At 42.8% G+C, this 16,604-nt stretch overlaps 3 protein-coding genes across 3 annotated transcripts; all 3 read left to right on the top strand.

Moving 5' to 3' along the window:
- Nucleotides 1–220: 220 nt before the first annotated feature.
- On the top strand, nt 221–3,710 carry LOC307265795 (thrombomodulin-like). The gene is made up of 2 exons (XM_080047599.1): nt 221–1,015; nt 1,716–3,710. Exons 1-2 carry the CDS (start codon nt 264–266, stop codon nt 2,551–2,553), a joined length of 1,590 nt encoding a protein of 529 aa, XP_079903725.1. The 5' UTR covers nt 221–263; the 3' UTR covers nt 2,554–3,710.
- An 818-nt stretch (nt 3,711–4,528) lies between these two features.
- thbd (thrombomodulin) lies at nt 4,529–7,097 on the top strand. The gene has a single exon (XM_080048364.1). It carries the CDS (start codon nt 4,661–4,663, stop codon nt 6,398–6,400), a length of 1,740 nt encoding a protein of 579 aa, XP_079904490.1. The 5' UTR covers nt 4,529–4,660; the 3' UTR covers nt 6,401–7,097.
- A 4,678-nt stretch (nt 7,098–11,775) lies between these two features.
- LOC307265696 (toll-like receptor 5) lies at nt 11,776–16,392 on the top strand (the record flags this gene model as incomplete). The annotated part of the gene is made up of 4 exons (XM_080047491.1): nt 11,776–11,823; nt 12,317–14,609; nt 15,669–15,757; nt 16,144–16,392. 4 exons carry the CDS (start codon nt 11,776–11,778, stop codon nt 16,390–16,392), a joined length of 2,679 nt encoding a protein of 892 aa, XP_079903617.1.
- Between the last annotated feature and the right edge of the window lie 212 nt (nt 16,393–16,604).

Here is a 16,604-nt window from a genome sequence, read left to right as displayed (position 1 = left end):
GTGTGTGTGTGTGTGTGTGTGTTTGATGGGCCAGTCTCTTTGTGATAAGGGCTTTTGGGCAGCAGCGTGTGGGTTGAGCAATCAGACCGGGGCTTAAACCACTGGCAGGGACGGAACTTCCTTCCTCCACATGGTCCGACAAAAAAATACAGTCAGAGGGTTTTATAAATGGGACCTAAGTTCAGCTCAGCGACTATATCGGCATTTGATCGTCGAACGCGCAGGATCAAACCACAGTCTGCAGCTTTTCTAACATCGACATCATGACTCCCACAACAAACGCACTTCTTATTTACGTGATTTTCCTCTGCTGGCTGGAGGAAACGGTCCTCTCTCAGCACGGACATTGCGTTGGGAAACAATGCATTGCACTTTTCCAGGAGCCGGAGGACTTCCAAAGCGCACGAAAACGTTGCAAAGGCTTCGAAGGACAGTTATTAATGTCCATTACTCAACAAGTAGATAATATATTGAGCGGGATGAATGGTAGTTACTGGCTGCAGCTGGACAGCACAGGGGAAGCTGCGGCAGCTCTCCAGGACTGCTACTCCATCACCGTGACGACGGGACAGAACTTCACGCTATCGCGGGAGCCGTGCAGCGAGAAGCTGAATGGATTTCTGTGCCAATATACAATCGATGACCCTTGTAGCGGTTTGCAGACAGGCGCAGGCGCACATATGAAGTACACAACATCGCACATGGGCTTCGAGGTGAAGGATTCGGAAACATTTCCACAGGGAACCACCGCTATAGAGGAAAAGCTGGGCGCTAAATACATAGACTCGAGGCACTTGTGTTACTCCACCAGTTGGTTACGAGCTCCCTGGAATTGTGAGGTTTTGCAGGGCGGCTGTGAACAAAAATGTTTAACAAATTCAACAACACACACCTGCACTTGTCCCGCGGGGCAAACCCTCCATGCCAACAAAATCAGCTGCATCGCAGACCCGTGCGCCAGCTGTGCGCAGTCTGCGCACGAGTGCCGAAAGGAGGGCGACACCTATGCTTGCAGGTATAACCAATGTAAACTTTGCGTTGTTTTGAAATGAAGGACTCCACACTGGTTTCTTTGTCTGGTCTGATTTGTTATCATTCTGTAGAACACTTTTCAAAATCCCTTTTGGTCAAAATCGGTGAATGTCTCCTCATGACCCACTATCTATCTGTAGTGCACTGTAAAGATTTAAAAAGAAAATCAGCTGTTAATACACAGCCTAGCCTCTGTAAACTAGTTTGTAATCAAAGGACAAAGGGGGCCCACCATAGCTAGCAACATGCCCGTTTACAGAGCCAAGGCTGTGTTTTAACACTGGATTGTTGTATACTGAAACAAACAGTATACAGTACACAGTATGACTTTGACAACAAGCATTTTCCAGATTAGCTGACTGTTTAAATACCAGTTTACAGAGCCTAGGCTGTGTATTTACAGTGGATTTTCTTTCAGCGCGCAAGAAGTATGGACAAGAAGTGATTTTGACAACTAGATTCTCCGAAATCCACCTTTAAATATTCATAATATAAACAGATAAAACGTGCTAATGGCTGGGTGTGTTTCAACCTGCCACGGGCACACTCGTGCATTGGCACATGTAGATTTCAAAGGAGACGTCCACTGACCAATCGAAATACGCAATGAAAATAAAACCTATTTTGGTGTTAGTTGATTTGACCATGGCAAGTGGATTCACTCCATAACTCTTGTTCTACAGGTGCAAAGAGGGCTACAGGCTGGCGCCGGACGGTGGGCGCTGTGTGGACGTGGATGAGTGCAAAGAGCAGAGCCCGTGTACACGTGAAGGGGAGGAGTGTGAGAACACCGAGGGAAGCTACCTGTGCAGGTGCAAAGAAGGCTTTGATGATTATGATGGAGTGTGTGAAGACTTTTCAAACTGTCTAGACTGCGAGCACATGAAGTGTGAGAAATTTAACGGGGTTTACGAGTGTGTGTGCAAGAAAGGCTACAGGGTGTCGGCCAAAGACAAGACCAAGTGTGAGCAGCACTGCCCCGAGAAAGACTGTCTCGCCATATGCATCCATGACCCTGAAACTGTGGGGAAAGAACAGTCGTGTTCCTGCCCAGAAGGTTATCTTAAAGATGAGGCCAACGGCACGATCATTTGCACCGACATGGATGAATGTGATCAAGGGATGTGCTACCCAAACAGGTGTGAAAATAATTTTGGCGGTTACAGGTGTTTGTGCGATGAGGGCTTCAGGCTTAAGGGGGAGTCCCAGTGTGTTCCCCTGGAAGACTACGATGAGGATTATGGTGGATCAGGCTCGTCTCCTCCGCACCCCACACCGGCCAGATCTAGTCCATCCGCCGTGCCCTCTTACATCAAGACCGGCAGTGTCCTTGGTATCACCATGTTCATGGCCCTGTGTGCGGCACTGCTGTATTTCCTGGTCCACAATGCAGCCAAACGTTGTGGCAAATTTGATCTTACTCCCCTCAAACGCCCAGATATCGACATTTTCTACCTGAACCAGGTGACCACGGAGACGTACAAGAGGTTATCCTTCGACAAACAGTCACAGCTACTTTAATCTCACCCATGAGGACGTATGCTGCTCTTTTCAAACCTCCTCATGTCACATTGTACTGTTTTCTTTCAAACAGACAACGTGGGACTTTCTAAGTTATCCATTGGCTGTGTTAATGCTAAACTGCTCATCTTTTAAAGCTGCAAGCAATTGCACACTGTCACAGTGAGCTAAAAAGTAGTGAAGGCGCATAAAAGAAAAAATGGGACTTTGAAGGAAACCCGTCGTGGTTTCTGAATGTAAAGTAGATGTTCTATATATAATTGTTATCTATTTGTCTTGTATTTTCAAGATTAATTTGTCATTTTTGTTGCAGAAATAGAAAAAAAAGTCCCTTTCAGCTATTAGCCAATGTTTGGTTCTTTAAATAATATGCTGTTACTCAGAGAAGGATAATTGTAAATACCAAAAACTTTGTATGATCCTAATTTGTAGTTAAAGTACAGTTTCCTCAAAAGTGTTACAAATATGAACCTGTTTTTGTGTGTGTCACGTGAATGACAACATAATCCCATTAAAGAGGTAAGTTTGATTTCACTTTGCTGCTGTCTAATCACACTGTATTCAAGTTATTTTAATGCAAAAAGTTAATGTGCCTAAGTATTAGCTTGACCTTTTCGTTTAAATATGTCACTTTTCACACATTGATTGTAACACTGTATTTGTGAACTACTTTATAAATCTCATTTGCCAGTCTTTTTGTGGGTTACAGTGACTATTGTGATATTTGCCCATGATTTCTGACATGTGAGACGGATACACTGGTTATCTAGTTTGGAGGCCGACCACTGTTTTCATCTTAACAGCGGGTTCAGGACAATTCACGCTGTCTAGGGAGACAGACACTATAATTGTATATTACCATATTCACTGATAGTCCCCAGGTGCTATACTGTCTGTATACTGTTCCCACTGACATGTACACATGATGTTGAATGTTCTTAATTTTACAGTATAGAGATGATCTTCTGGAGTTGGGCTAATGGTGAATGTAATACTGTGCTGCTATGGTCTAAGTATATAAACAAGAAAAACACATTTGCACCTCATTGTGATATGCCCCGCCACTACATGTGTAATACTATTGCTTATTGCAAGCTCTCACCTGTTGCAGTGTTAGGTTTGTTGGATGGTTAACATGTCAATACTGAATAATAAATTGTACGACCAAAAAGTTGACGATAAGATTTTATGGTCTGTTTTTGTTTTTCAAATCTGGCACATATAGCAAGTTTATATATATTGCATTTTGATGATCTCTTGACATTTAGACTGTTTGACTCTAGTGAGAGCAATTTGTAGTAACAGCCACACTGTAAAAAGCATGATTACTGAACCTCATAGAGGCAGTATGGGACATGAAGATGACTTGTAAGTGTCACAGGGCCTAAGCAATAATAACAGAATAACAAGAAATAAAATTAACAAATATAAAGAAGATGATGTGTCAGGAAGAGAAACTGGACACCTGACACTAGTTGATAAAAAAAAATAACATTCCTTTCCTTGTACCATATGTTCTCACATCATCGAGCTGGCTGCAGTTCATTATCTACACAATAATGCAGTGGAGTCAAGCACACAATCCACTTACTTTATCTTCTTTTTTGCTAAACTGGCAACAACTAATACAATCAGTATTTCTGTCACTGTTGACCTCTTGTTTTAAATGGAAATCACACGCACCTACACATTTAATTGTCCTTTCCTCTCTGTTATTGTGCCCTACTTTGAGATGTAATTAAGTTAATGTGTGGAACATGTCTTAAACGGGAACGTTTTTTTGTTTTACACCACCAAACTGTCTTTTAACCTGCTTTTAAGGAATGCTGGATTTAAAGCCTTGGCTACCACACCAGTCGAATTGCTCGGACTGACATTTTGTAGAGTGTTGTTGGGAGGGGCTACTGCAAACAGGGTAGATAGATGTCCCCCTTGCGTGCATGCGCTTAGCTTCGATGCGCATGTGCGTAAAGCTGTGCGTAATTGGGAATGTGGTCGGCCGTGCCGAGGAGAAAGTTTGTGAAAGGAGAGTGAGCGTCACAGCGGGCTGATTAAGAGCCATTTCCTTCCTCTGCCGAGGCGCTAGCATGGAGTCGGGGGGTTATAAATGCGAGCAATACATTTTCTCAAACAAACAAGCCTATATGCTTCTGCTGCTGGAACGCGCAAGACCTTAGACAGACTCAACCGAGGTTCAAACATGAAGGATGTAACGGGACTGCTGGTCGTCTTGTTGTCTTGCCTGATGGGAAGAGCCAGCGGGATCGAGCCGAATAGCGGATACTGCATCGGGAACCAGTGTTATACAGTGTTCCGAGATCCCAGCGATTATTCCACCGCGGAGGATCAATGCAGTGCCCAAGGCGGCCAATTAATGACAGTGCGCTCGTCCGTATCCCATGATATTCTTTTTATCTTGTTGGGGAATATGTCTGGGCGGTTTTGGATCGGGTTGCATCTCCCTACCGGCTGTCCGGACGCTACTGCCGAGCTGAAGGGCTTCCAGTGGGTCACCAAAGACAGCGAGAGTGACTTCTTCAACTGGGCACCGAATTTTGACAGCAGCTGTTCTTCTCCTCATCGCTGCGTCTCGGTTTCCCCAGAGGACGAGTTTAAATGGACGCAGGAACCATGCAGCGAACACAGGGCCGGTTTCCTCTGCGAGTACAGCTTCAAAGAGCCGTGCACAAGTCTGGTGGCTGCAGAGGGCGAGACCGTCACTTACAAGACGCCCATGGGCTTTGAGGGCGAGGACGTGCTGTCTCTGCCGCCCGGGAGCACCGCTATCCGGATGCCCGCCGAGACTACGTACGTTTGCTTCTCTGAGCAGTGGAAGCAGGCGCCCTGGAGCTGCGAGATCCACAACGGTGGCTGCGAGTCCAAATGTGCAGTGAGCCCCAATCAGGTGCCCTCCTGCTACTGCCCGCCGGGGCAAACCGTCAACCCCGCGAATAAAGTCACCTGCGAGAAGGCGACAGAAGTGGAGGACCCGTGTGTGCACCTGCGCTGCGATTACGCCTGCTTTAAGAACGAGGGCTCTTACGCGTGCATGTGTGATCATGGCTTTAAGCTGGCGCCGGACGGCAGGTCGTGCGTGGACTTCAACGACTGCAAAGACGAGCGCCAGTGTCCCGGGGAGAACTTCAGGTGCGTCAACACCGTGGGAGGGTTCGAGTGCGTCTGCAAGGATGGCTTCCAGATGAGCGGAGGCGGCCAGTGCGTCGACGAAAACGAGTGCGAGTCCGCTCCCTGCGAGCACGAATGCACCAACACCCCTGGGAGCTACGAGTGCTCTTGCTATGCGGGATACAAACAGGATCCAGAGTCACGCAATAAGTGCAAACTCCACTGCGGGAAGGAGGAGTGCCCCGCCAAATGCGACCCGAATGACATGTTCCAGTGCTACTGCCCCGATGGGTACATAGCAGAGGAAAGGGGGGACCTCACGGTTTGCATCGATATAGACGAGTGTTTATTCTTATATTGCGATCAAGACTGTCAAAACAAATTCGGCGACTTCGTGTGCAAGTGCTCACGGGGGTATACACTTGTTGGCAAATCCAGGTGCGTAAAAAACGAGGATACGGACTCGGAGGGCTCCGGATGGACTCCAGACACCCCCACAAGAGATCCGCCCACAGCCCCACCTGTGACGTACCCAGGTCCAACCAGGCAGCCGTCAGCGCTGACGGTGGGGGGTCTGGTGGGGGTAATAGTGTGCACTGCCTTTTGTATCGTGTTGCTGGTTTGTCTGGCTCATCACTTCCTGTGCAGCAGAGGGAAGACAGAGGATAAATCTCCAGAGCCTGAAGCGCACGGTTTGAATCAGGTAGCAAGCGACCCGTGAAAAGAGCAAACAAGAGCAGGCTTGGGAGAGACAGCTGAAGCATGACGTGTGAATGTAGGCCTACATGGCAAGACTCGGACACAGAACTGACGAGACCGTTTTAGACACGTTTTGATGGGTTTCACAGCAAAACAGGAAAGTGTGGTGACGGGACATGGGAGACAAACTCAACCGTAAACTCACACAAAAACATAAAAATATTCTACCGTTTTCATCACGGAATGATGTTCAATGCCTTATGGAACTGGGTTTTTGTCTGCCATAAATTTCACTTGAAAGGTGCACTATGTAACTTTAGGTGTCTCAAGAGAGGTGAACATTTTGTTAGAAATACTGAATAAACCAACTTTTCTCACAGAACAATTGGATCCCTGGAACACCCATTGAAGTCAGAAAGCTACCTTAAAAGTTACTGTTGCTGTAGTTGTATACAGCAGCAGGCAGGGCCCACAGTTTTGTATGAACATATTGTCTTACGTTTGGTTCAAGGTGCCTCAAAATGATTTTGTTATGATTTATGATTAGGAACTATTCAAAACTAAGAATTACATGTAGAGAAAATAAACAATCTTCAGGCTCTGCACATATCAACAAACCCCCCCTCCCCTGAAACTGCATAGTGCTCCTACCTGAACATATGCATTTTACACATGACAAGGAGCTTTGTTTTGTGCTGGAAAGTAATTAAATTATAAATGTAAAAAAAAATGTGAATGGGGATGTCTTTTTTCTTCTTCTTCTTCTTCTTGTGATTGCTCTCTCAGCCACTCTGTCCTTTGACCCACAGGCTGACTGCCCCACCGTGTGGTAAATAAAGTGAATTACAGGTCGCTCGTGCAGAGACCCAGCTACAAAGACCAGTGCATAACTTAACATTACTACAGGAAACATGTTACATGTACTACAAATTACTTTCACTAGAGTCTACAGTGTCTTAACTAGCATACATATAGTAGCCTATTATAAATGTCAATGTGTGTGTGTGTGTGTGTGTGTGTGTGTGTGTGTGTGTGTGTGTGTGTGTGTGTGTGTGTGTGTGTGTGTGTGTGTGTGTGTGTGTGTGTGTGTGTGTGTGTGTGTGTGTGTGGTCCAGAAAAGAAAGTCAAACACTTCTACTCTAGGCCTATGTATTTTAGATTTTAGCCTGCTCGACAGCGTTTAGGGCCTACTTGCTAGCCTGGCTCCCCCCGCCTACCTACTTCCGGACAAATTTAATTTTCCCTTCTGTACAAATGAAATGAAGTACGATGGTCTGGTTGGACCAGGCTATTTACTTGCCACATAGTTTGAACTATTTTACTTCACTACCTGTTCACTTTTGTGTCTCCTCTGTTACCTTCACCTTCTTGAATCTGGTGGAAAATAAATAAGATACACTTAGAATAAAAAATATAGGCCTAGTGTTGTTGCTAGGCCTACTTAATTTTAACAAGATATCGACAGCTGGCTATTGGCTCCAGTAAAAATAGCTAGTCAGCCCAGCTAGCTTACAGTTTAGCTTAGTAGCCTACATAGCCTAATGACAAAAGGAAATAAGACTTTCATTTAAATATTTCACCCATGAGTGTAGGGACATATCAGTAGCCTACCTCCTGTTACGAAGAGTTTTCTCTTTTTTCTGTTGAAGAAAAACATACAACTAAACTTTGTTGGCCAGTCTGTTAATTTACACCACTTCTTTTTATAGTGTACTGTTAACCTATATCAGCTTCTGTATGCGCGCGAGTGAACGCTCGAGGCCTAGACTAGCCTGACTGTGCTGGAGAAGACGAGGACGATGGGTTGAACAACATAAGCTGGAAAAGGCTCAAACATGATTTAAGTGCCATGGTGACAATGTCATTAGCAAACAAAGAATAACATCTATGCTCACCACCACAAACAGACACGACATCAGAAATATTCTAGTTTTCTTCACGGAAGAATTTGGGCCTACATTCACATTAACAATTGCGATAGGCCTATAATAATAACAGATGACAAGGAACTTTTTGTGCTGGAAAGTAATTCAATTAGGCCTATTTAAGAACATTTGAATGGGGGTGTCTGCTTTTTTTCTCGTTGTATTCTTGTGATTGCTCCCTAAACCACTCTATAGGCTACTCGGACACAGGGTGACTGCCCCACCATGTGGTTCATAAAGGGAATTACAGGTCACTAATGCAGAGACGCAGTTGCAGAAACTTCACGTCATAAAGGAGATAGAAAATAAAAGAATACATCACATCTCATTCTTGATTCCAAAAACCCACCTTGAGGTGAGACACTGGGGGTGAATATCATCAATCGTCATCAACATTTGCCAGTTGATTACTTACAAACAAGAAGGCCTATTTTTTGTAATAGGCTAAATTAAAAATTAAAATAATAAATATGCACGTTTGGCAACAGCAAAACATAGGCCTACAGCTTTTTTTCATTTTATAAATCAAAAACCTACATGTCAACAGTTGAGGACCTTTATATAAATGGTCACTTTGCTTCATTTGATCAGCTAGTATCAAAGTTTTCACTGTTGAAAGCTAAATTATTCAGGTATCTACAGTTAAGGAATTATGTCAGACAGAATATACCATCCTTTGAATCTCTGCCCGCAGATGATTCATTGTCCAAAGTTTTACTGGGCTCACCAGAAGCTAAAAACCTGATTTCATCTTTTGTGGGAATATTTTTAGACCGGCAGGACAAATCCACTTTATAAATAAAGCAAGCCTGGGAAAAAGACTTAAACATTGGAATAGCTGACGATGTCTGGGAAGGAGCGCTAAAAAGCATAAAATCCTGCTCTATAAACTCAAGGCTTCAGTTAATTCAATTTAAGGTCACACTTAGATTGCACTATTCTAAGGTTAAACTGCATAACATTTTCCCAGATCTTTCGCCTTTATGTAACAGGTGTAAGATTGCAGAGGGTACACTTGCTCACCACTTCTGGGAATGTCCAAATCTTTACAACTTTTGGTGTCTTGTATTTCAATGGTAGGCTATTCTAATGTTTTAAATGTGTTTTTTTTTGTCCATATGTATAAAAACATAAAAACACTCAAATAAAAGTTCCAATAAAAAAAAAACCTACAGGTCTTAAATATTGTTTTTCGGCATGATTTAGGAACAAAATGTATCATGAATCTGACAGTTAACAAAATATGAACACATTAGTCTGCAATGACCTTCAGAGTGGAATGATTGTGAAGTTTAGTTCATGCAAATGCACAAGTTGAGTTTCTGGTTCAGACTATTGGGGAAAAAATAGATATTGAGATAATTGCAGTTAGAAGGTTGAATGAGAAATATACAGATGCAAACAGAGGGTTTAGTCAAATAAACACCAAATGTACAATTTGGACCAATCTAGTATGAAAGAAGACATGTTATGGAAGCAAAATATAGCCAACAATCTAAAAATGTACCAGGGCTTGAAAAAAACAAATGTTTTAGCCTGCAGTGTCCCATCTTAAGGAGACACAGAAAATGTTACAGCAGAAATTGGCCTTAGAACTACGAATGACTCAATAGGCTAACTGTAGTTGAACTACCAGCAAGCTACTGCAAAATGTACCGGCTAAAATAATTATATGTAGGCCTAGTTCACTACTCCCCAACAATGGTAGACAATCAGGCTACAGCAGCAGGCCAGTGGTAATAGTAGGCTAACATTTTGAAAGCCATGTCGTATAGCTGTCAGTGGTGAAGTTAGATGTCACGAGATGAAGAAGTCCATTCTGCAACAACTGGAGCGATACAATGAAGAAAGTTGTCTCTAATAGAGGAAGACGAAATGTGTTAATTTGGGATATTGCAACATTCCTAGGTTGTGTACAACGAGGGGAGGGGAGGGGGGCAGCTACGTTTCCGTGTGAAAGAGAGGGAGACAGTGAATTATGAGTGAGGAGCGGTCAGTTTGGTGATGGTACAGGGAGGAGGTGCCGACTCTCCCCACACAAAAATAGGCTACTGTCAAAGTTTTCCAACTCCTTCCCACACAGGTAAGACGTTCTGTTTAATAGCCTACCATTTTATTTGTCGTCAGGGACTTTCGTGACTGACTCGCTTAATTTATCCGTTTTGTGGGCTAGGTCCTATATGTATCAGACTTTTGTAAAAAAATAAATAAACAACGCCTGCCTACCTATGTAATACGCTATTTCCTCCGTGTTGAAAGACGTCCCTGTTGTAAACCAGCAACGCGATGTTCTACACAACACAAGAAACCCCATGTTAACCTGCCTTTTCATTGAGAAACGGGAGACATTACTCTCGTTGATCATAATAAAGAATAACTCATTTTAAAGAATTGTCGAGATATCGAGGGTAATCATGGAAGTCAATGTTGGGATTGTGCTTTTAGAATGATAGGCAGGGGACGTGCGCAGGTTATGAGAAGGTGTATAAACTTTAAATAGCCTATTGTGGCAGTACCGCCCCTTTCTTCAGTCTGTGGGAAAAATATCAAAGCTGCCATAGAAAAACACAAGGGGTGTGTGTGTGTGTGTGTGTGTGTGTGTGTGTGTGTGTGTGTGTGTGTGTGTGTGTGTGTGTGTGTGTGTGTGTGTGTGTGTGTGTGTGTGTGTGTGTTTGTGTGCGCGCTTTGATGTTATAGCACGTGAGCCATTAGCCAGACTTTCATGCCTACCTTGTATTGCTAATATTGGAAACCAGTAATGGGCCAACATTAATCTTAAAGGCACCTGCTGCATGTGTTTGGGCACATAGAAAGTCCTGATGCATTTATGGTTAAACAGATCCAAATCCTGGTTAAGATTCACACTGTTGTATTACGTGACTTGGATTGAAAGTATGTATCATAGGCATACTACAACCCCTCTGTAATCAAATCATACAGGAAATTAAAGGAGTCAGCAATTATGGAGAAGGCTTGATGTCAAAATCACTATCTCCTCACGATCCGCTACCTGTGTTAATACACAGCCTTGGCTTTTGTAAACAGGCGTGTTGCTAGCTAGGGTGGGCCTCCTTTGTTTACCTTTGTCATGCCAGCTATTCTCATCAATCTAATGCCTGAAACACTTTATGGGCAAACACACTTATCCAATATAATAGTATCCACTCCAGTACGGTAGGTGCAGCAGCAATTATCAAAACACTGTGACTCATTTCAGTTATCAGCTCAAGGCAAACAAGTGGAGTTAATCACGTTTTTTAATCTATTACAGGCATGAAATGTTTGTTTTCTGAGCGGTGTGACACTGAAGCTGCACCAATGAACCATGAACCTTCCAAAGCAAACAGTCTGACTCAGCCTCCCCTTCTTGCTCTATATACTCACTATTATTGTCACAGTTGAGAAATATTCTATCCTTTAAGCTTTGCTAATTTTTGACTTTCTCTTTGAACCCTATCAAGACGAGGACAATATGTGGATCCTGCTTCTTCAGTTGGTTTTCAGTGGTTTATACCTTGAGGTATGTGTAGAGCACTGAGCTCAAAACTGATCAATTGTACTTTGTTTCTCCAAAACTGTTAGAAAATCGTAGAAAACAGAATTTAGGTTTAAAAATATAAAGCTAATCTTACATTTATATTCTGACTAGAAAAAGGAATATGTATGTATTTTGGGAAATATATATATACTTTTTCATATATTTTCTTTCTTGCAGAAGGTCAATTTTGAGAGTCCATATCACTCTAATTACCTTATGCTAAATATGACTCTGAGACTACCACCAGAATCAGAATTTGTTTTGTTGCCCGGTACATAGCACACACTAGTACAGACAGGTAGCAGAATGTGTGGCGATATCCACTGATTCTTACAATGTGATTCTGACTACAAGCTTTCTCAAGAATCGCTGACTCCACCTTTTAAACTATAACGTTGTGATGTAGTGAAGAGGTTATGTAGTGTAAGTTATTTGTCATTTTTACAAAAAAATAATGTAACCTTAACTTCTGCAGGTACATACAAGCTACCCATCATGCACTTTGTATGGTCTTGTGGCTGATTGCAGCTCACAGCACCACTACTGGATTCCTGTTTTGCCTCCCAACATCACCCACCTCTTCCTGGAGATGAACTACATCGGCGAGATCAACAGCACCGTGCTCCGAAGCTATGACCAGCTGCAGCAATTAGATCTTGGAATGCAGAAAGTGCCACTTCTTGTCATAAGGAACAACGCTTTCCTCAGGCAGAGAAAACTGACCAAGTTGGTCCTAGGCTACAATCTTGGCCTTCAGCTGGAACCAAGAGCATTTGCAGGACTGTACAATTTACAACACCTCTTTTTGGATTATTGCAATTTGGCAGATTCCATACTGTCGGAAAACTATCTGCAGCCACTTTACTCCTTGGAAACGCTTGATCTCTTTGGCAACAAGATAGAGAGACCCCATCCTGGACTGTTCTTTTCAAGACTCACAAAGTTCACAGAGCTAAACCTTAAACTGAATCAGATTACAGGATTATGTGAAGAGGATCTTGTTGGTTTTCGGGGAATACACTTCACACATCTGAACTTGAACTCCAATGACTTACACATGATGTTTAGTGGAGAGTTTGACTTGGAAAAATGTGGGAACCCTTTCAGAGGTATGGCCTTTGAGACCCTTGACTTATCCACCAATGGGTTCAACGTCTATAATTCAAGACAATTTTTCAAAGCAATAGCAGGTACTCCAATTTCTCACCTTATATTCACTGGAAGCATGGGCAAAGGCTTTTCACATGACAACCTCCCCGATCCCGATGAAAGCACATTTGAAAGCCTAATCAACAGTTCAGTAAAAAATGTGGTTCTGTCTGGTAATCGTATATTTGCTTTGCAGAAGGCTGTTTTTAGTCCTCTAAAGGATGCAATCATTATCGACATTTCCAAGAATAAAATCAATCAAATAAACAGAAATGCCTTTGATGGTTCTCAAGGACATTTACTACTGCTCAACCTGTCATCCAATCTCCTAGGAGAAATATATTCTCACACATTTGGCAATCTGACAAACCTTAAGGTGTTGGATTTGTCTTACAACCACATTGGTGCATTGGGTTACAAAGCATTCAGTGATTTGACCAAATTACGAGCATTATATCTGACAGGGAACTCTCTGCGAGACCTTGGTTTTCCTTCGGCATTACCAAATTTGGAGTTTCTTCTTTTAGGCGACAATAAGTTGAAAACCCTAAACAGTATCATTGACTTGGGAATGAACAGCATACATGTGGATGTTACCGATAACAGATTAACAAATTTGGAGGATGTTTACGTAATTGTAACTCATTTCAAAAGTCTGCAGAATTTCTTCTATGGTGGCAACTTCATCAAGTGGTGCACACTAAGTTCAAATGTTACAATGCCGTATAATAGCAGTTTGCGGGTTCTGGATCTTCATGACAGTTCCCTGCAGACAATTTGGGCGCAGGGGGAGTGCCTCGACCTGTTTGATAATCTGGACAATCTTCTCGGTCTAAATTTAAGTTTCAACTCTCTAAAGACTCTCCCACAAGGGATTTTCAATGGTCTCAGCTCGATAGTTGAGATAGATCTCTCGTCCAATGCCTTAATTTATCTGCAGCCAGATGTTTTTCCAGTCAGCCTGATAAGGCTCTACCTCACAAAGAACTTCTTAGTCTCCCCGGATCCAACAACTTTTCGGTCTCTCAGCTTCCTCAACCTGGCAGAAAATAGGTTTGACTGTGATTGCAATCTGGAGAGCTTCCTGGAGTGGCTAAATGTGACAAATGTAACCTTCCTGAGCCCAAAGGAAGAGCTACAATGTGAGTTTCCAGCTGCTCTCCATAACCTTCCTCTGCTGAATTACTCCAAGATCATTGAACCGTGTGAGGAAGACGATGAAGAGGCTGTCCAAGGTCTTAAGTTTGCTCTCATCCTCTTCTCTTCTCTCCTCATCATCACTGTCATCCTCAGCGGGATTGTCTACGCACGTCTCAGAGGGAAAATATACATCATCTACAAGAAGATTGTTGGTAGGGTTATCGAGGGCCCAAAACCAGAACCTTGTGTGAACAAGGTGAAGTACGATGCCTTCTTCTCCTTTAGTGAAAGTGACTACGGGTGGGTGGAGGCTGCTTTGTTAAAGAAGCTGGATAACCAGTTTTCAGAAGACAACATGTTTCGCTGTTGCTTTGAGGCCAGAGACTTCCTGCCAGGGGGGGATCACCTTTCCAACATCAGAGATGCCATCTGGGACAGCAGGAAGACTGTTTGCATCGTCTCCAGGGAGTTCCTTAAAGGTACAGTTTTTTCCCGATGTTGATCTGCAGTAGTGGTTTGAAGGGTTAGACTTTGTCTGTTGACTTTTTAAGCTTGATTGTATTCCCTGTTTCAAGACTAAGCTTGACATTTCGATGTTTGAGCGTTTGATGGGAGGATCCATACCACTAACTTATATGTAACACCCCCTGAAAGTCTTGTTTTTGCTAACTTCTATTGCTACAATGACGTACAGGTGTACTCCAGGGCCTCATAGTTAGGTGTGGTGACAGGTTTAACAGTGACTGAGTTTATACTTGAAGCCTTACAGAGGGTTAGGGTTAGGTAGAGATAAATGCCGAACAACAGCCTCGTATTAAAGGAGAAGTAAGTGATATGGTCATTCCTATCAGTGAGTGTAGTTATTGCATAACAACGGCAGGATACTCAAAATTTGATTTGGCATTCATCACTTCTCTTTTAAGTCTCTCTTTAAACATGAAATTACAGCCAAATACTGGTTAGCTTAGCCTAGCATTACGACTGAAAACAGGGAAAGGAAGCTTGCCTGGCTTTGAATGTTCAAACGTTAAAAACTAATTAAACTGCTTACCAGCACCCCTGTGGTTCCCTAATAAAGACTCAACATTTGTTTAATCAGGTATAAAATCACTGAAGTATTTCTTGGCTGGGCACAGTGACTTATAAATCTTGTTGTCTTTGTAACATTACCAGGCAACCAGCAGAGGGTCAAAGTCACTTTGGCCAGCCATAGTCATCCAGAAACTTGTTTTTAAAATAATGTTATTTTGGATTTTATCTTACCCTTGAACAAAGCAAGTTGTTTCCCCATGTTTCCAGTCTTAATGCTAAACTAAGCTAAATGTCTGCTCTGCTGACCCTACCTTAAATTAAATGAGATGAAGCTATTATCTTTGTCATCTAACTCTCAGCAAGAAAGTCAAAGCCAGCATGCTAGCTAGCATCATAGCCATAGTAAGGCTCTGGTTCTTTGATCTTTCTTTTTACTTCTGAATAACAAAATGAATTATTAAATTAAAAAGGGTCAAAGAAAATAACTGGGTCTTGCCTTTTTCTAGATGGTTGGTGCTTGGAGGCGTTCACTTTGGCCCAGGGCCGGATGCTGGAGGAGCTGACGAATGTCCTGATTATGTTGGTGGTAGGGAAGGTGTGTATTTGGCTGCTGACATACTTAACAATTCCATATGATCATTCTGTGTTCTCCCTTTTACATATGAAATTGGGAAAGGAAAGTGAGATTTGGTAAAAAACAAAAAAACAAACAAACAGCCATATGCTATTGGCTGTCCTCTGGTGGCAGGTGCTTGACGGTCTGTGGAGGAATAAGTAGCATCACAGATCAGGCCATAATGGGCTATCAGTACCCGCTATCCACCAGTAGATGCCAGGCTTCATACAGATTTGAATTAACATTGCTTTATATATTGAAGAAAACTAGTGCTGTGCCTTTTTATTTTTATTTTATTTTACTAAATTCAAGTACAAATGGAAGTTCTTTACCTTCATTTCTATCCAATATCTCCATTCATCTAGGTGGCTCACTACCAGCTGATGAAGAACAACGCAGTCCGAACTTTTGTTCAGAGGAGGGAGTATCTTGTCTGGCCCGAGGACCCTCAGGACCTGGAGTGGTTTTATGAGCGCCTTGTCACACAGATGCTCAAAGATACAAAGGTGAAAACGTTTGCAGAAGACAAAGCAGAGCCTGCAGCACAGCCTGACATTCAGCCTCAGAATGAGGACGGAATCCAGCTTGAGGACATCCAAGTAGCTGCGCTGTGAATTCTGACTGTTGAAGAAAACCTGCTGATACCAATGTTCCTGCTTAAAAATGCCTCTCTGATTTAACTCTTTTCAAGGAGAAAGGGGAAAATGGGTGTTGACAATCATCTTAAGAAGTTGAGGCAGAAAATCCTTAATACTTGAGTTCTATGGAACCGGATGTAGAACCAGTCAGAACCTGCTACTTCTACTCTGCTGTAGACAGTCCTGTG

The sequence above is a fragment of the Ammodytes marinus genome (assembly GCF_949987685.1).
Source record: "Ammodytes marinus genome assembly, chromosome: 19".
NCBI lineage: Eukaryota > Metazoa > Chordata > Actinopteri > Uranoscopiformes > Ammodytidae > Ammodytes > Ammodytes marinus.
This window is presented reverse-complemented; position numbering and strand designations above follow the sequence as displayed.

Coding starts and splice junctions, on each gene's coding strand:
- thbd (XM_080048364.1), top strand. CDS start 4,661: ATGCGAGCAATACATTTTCTCAAACAAACAAGCCTATATGCTTCTGCT.
- LOC307265795 (XM_080047599.1), top strand. CDS start 264: ATGACTCCCACAACAAACGCACTTCTTATTTACGTGATTTTCCTCTGC. Junction 1,016..1,715: donor GGCGACACCTATGCTTGCAG/GTATAACCAATG, acceptor CTTGTTCTACAG/GTGCAAAGAGGGCTACAGGC.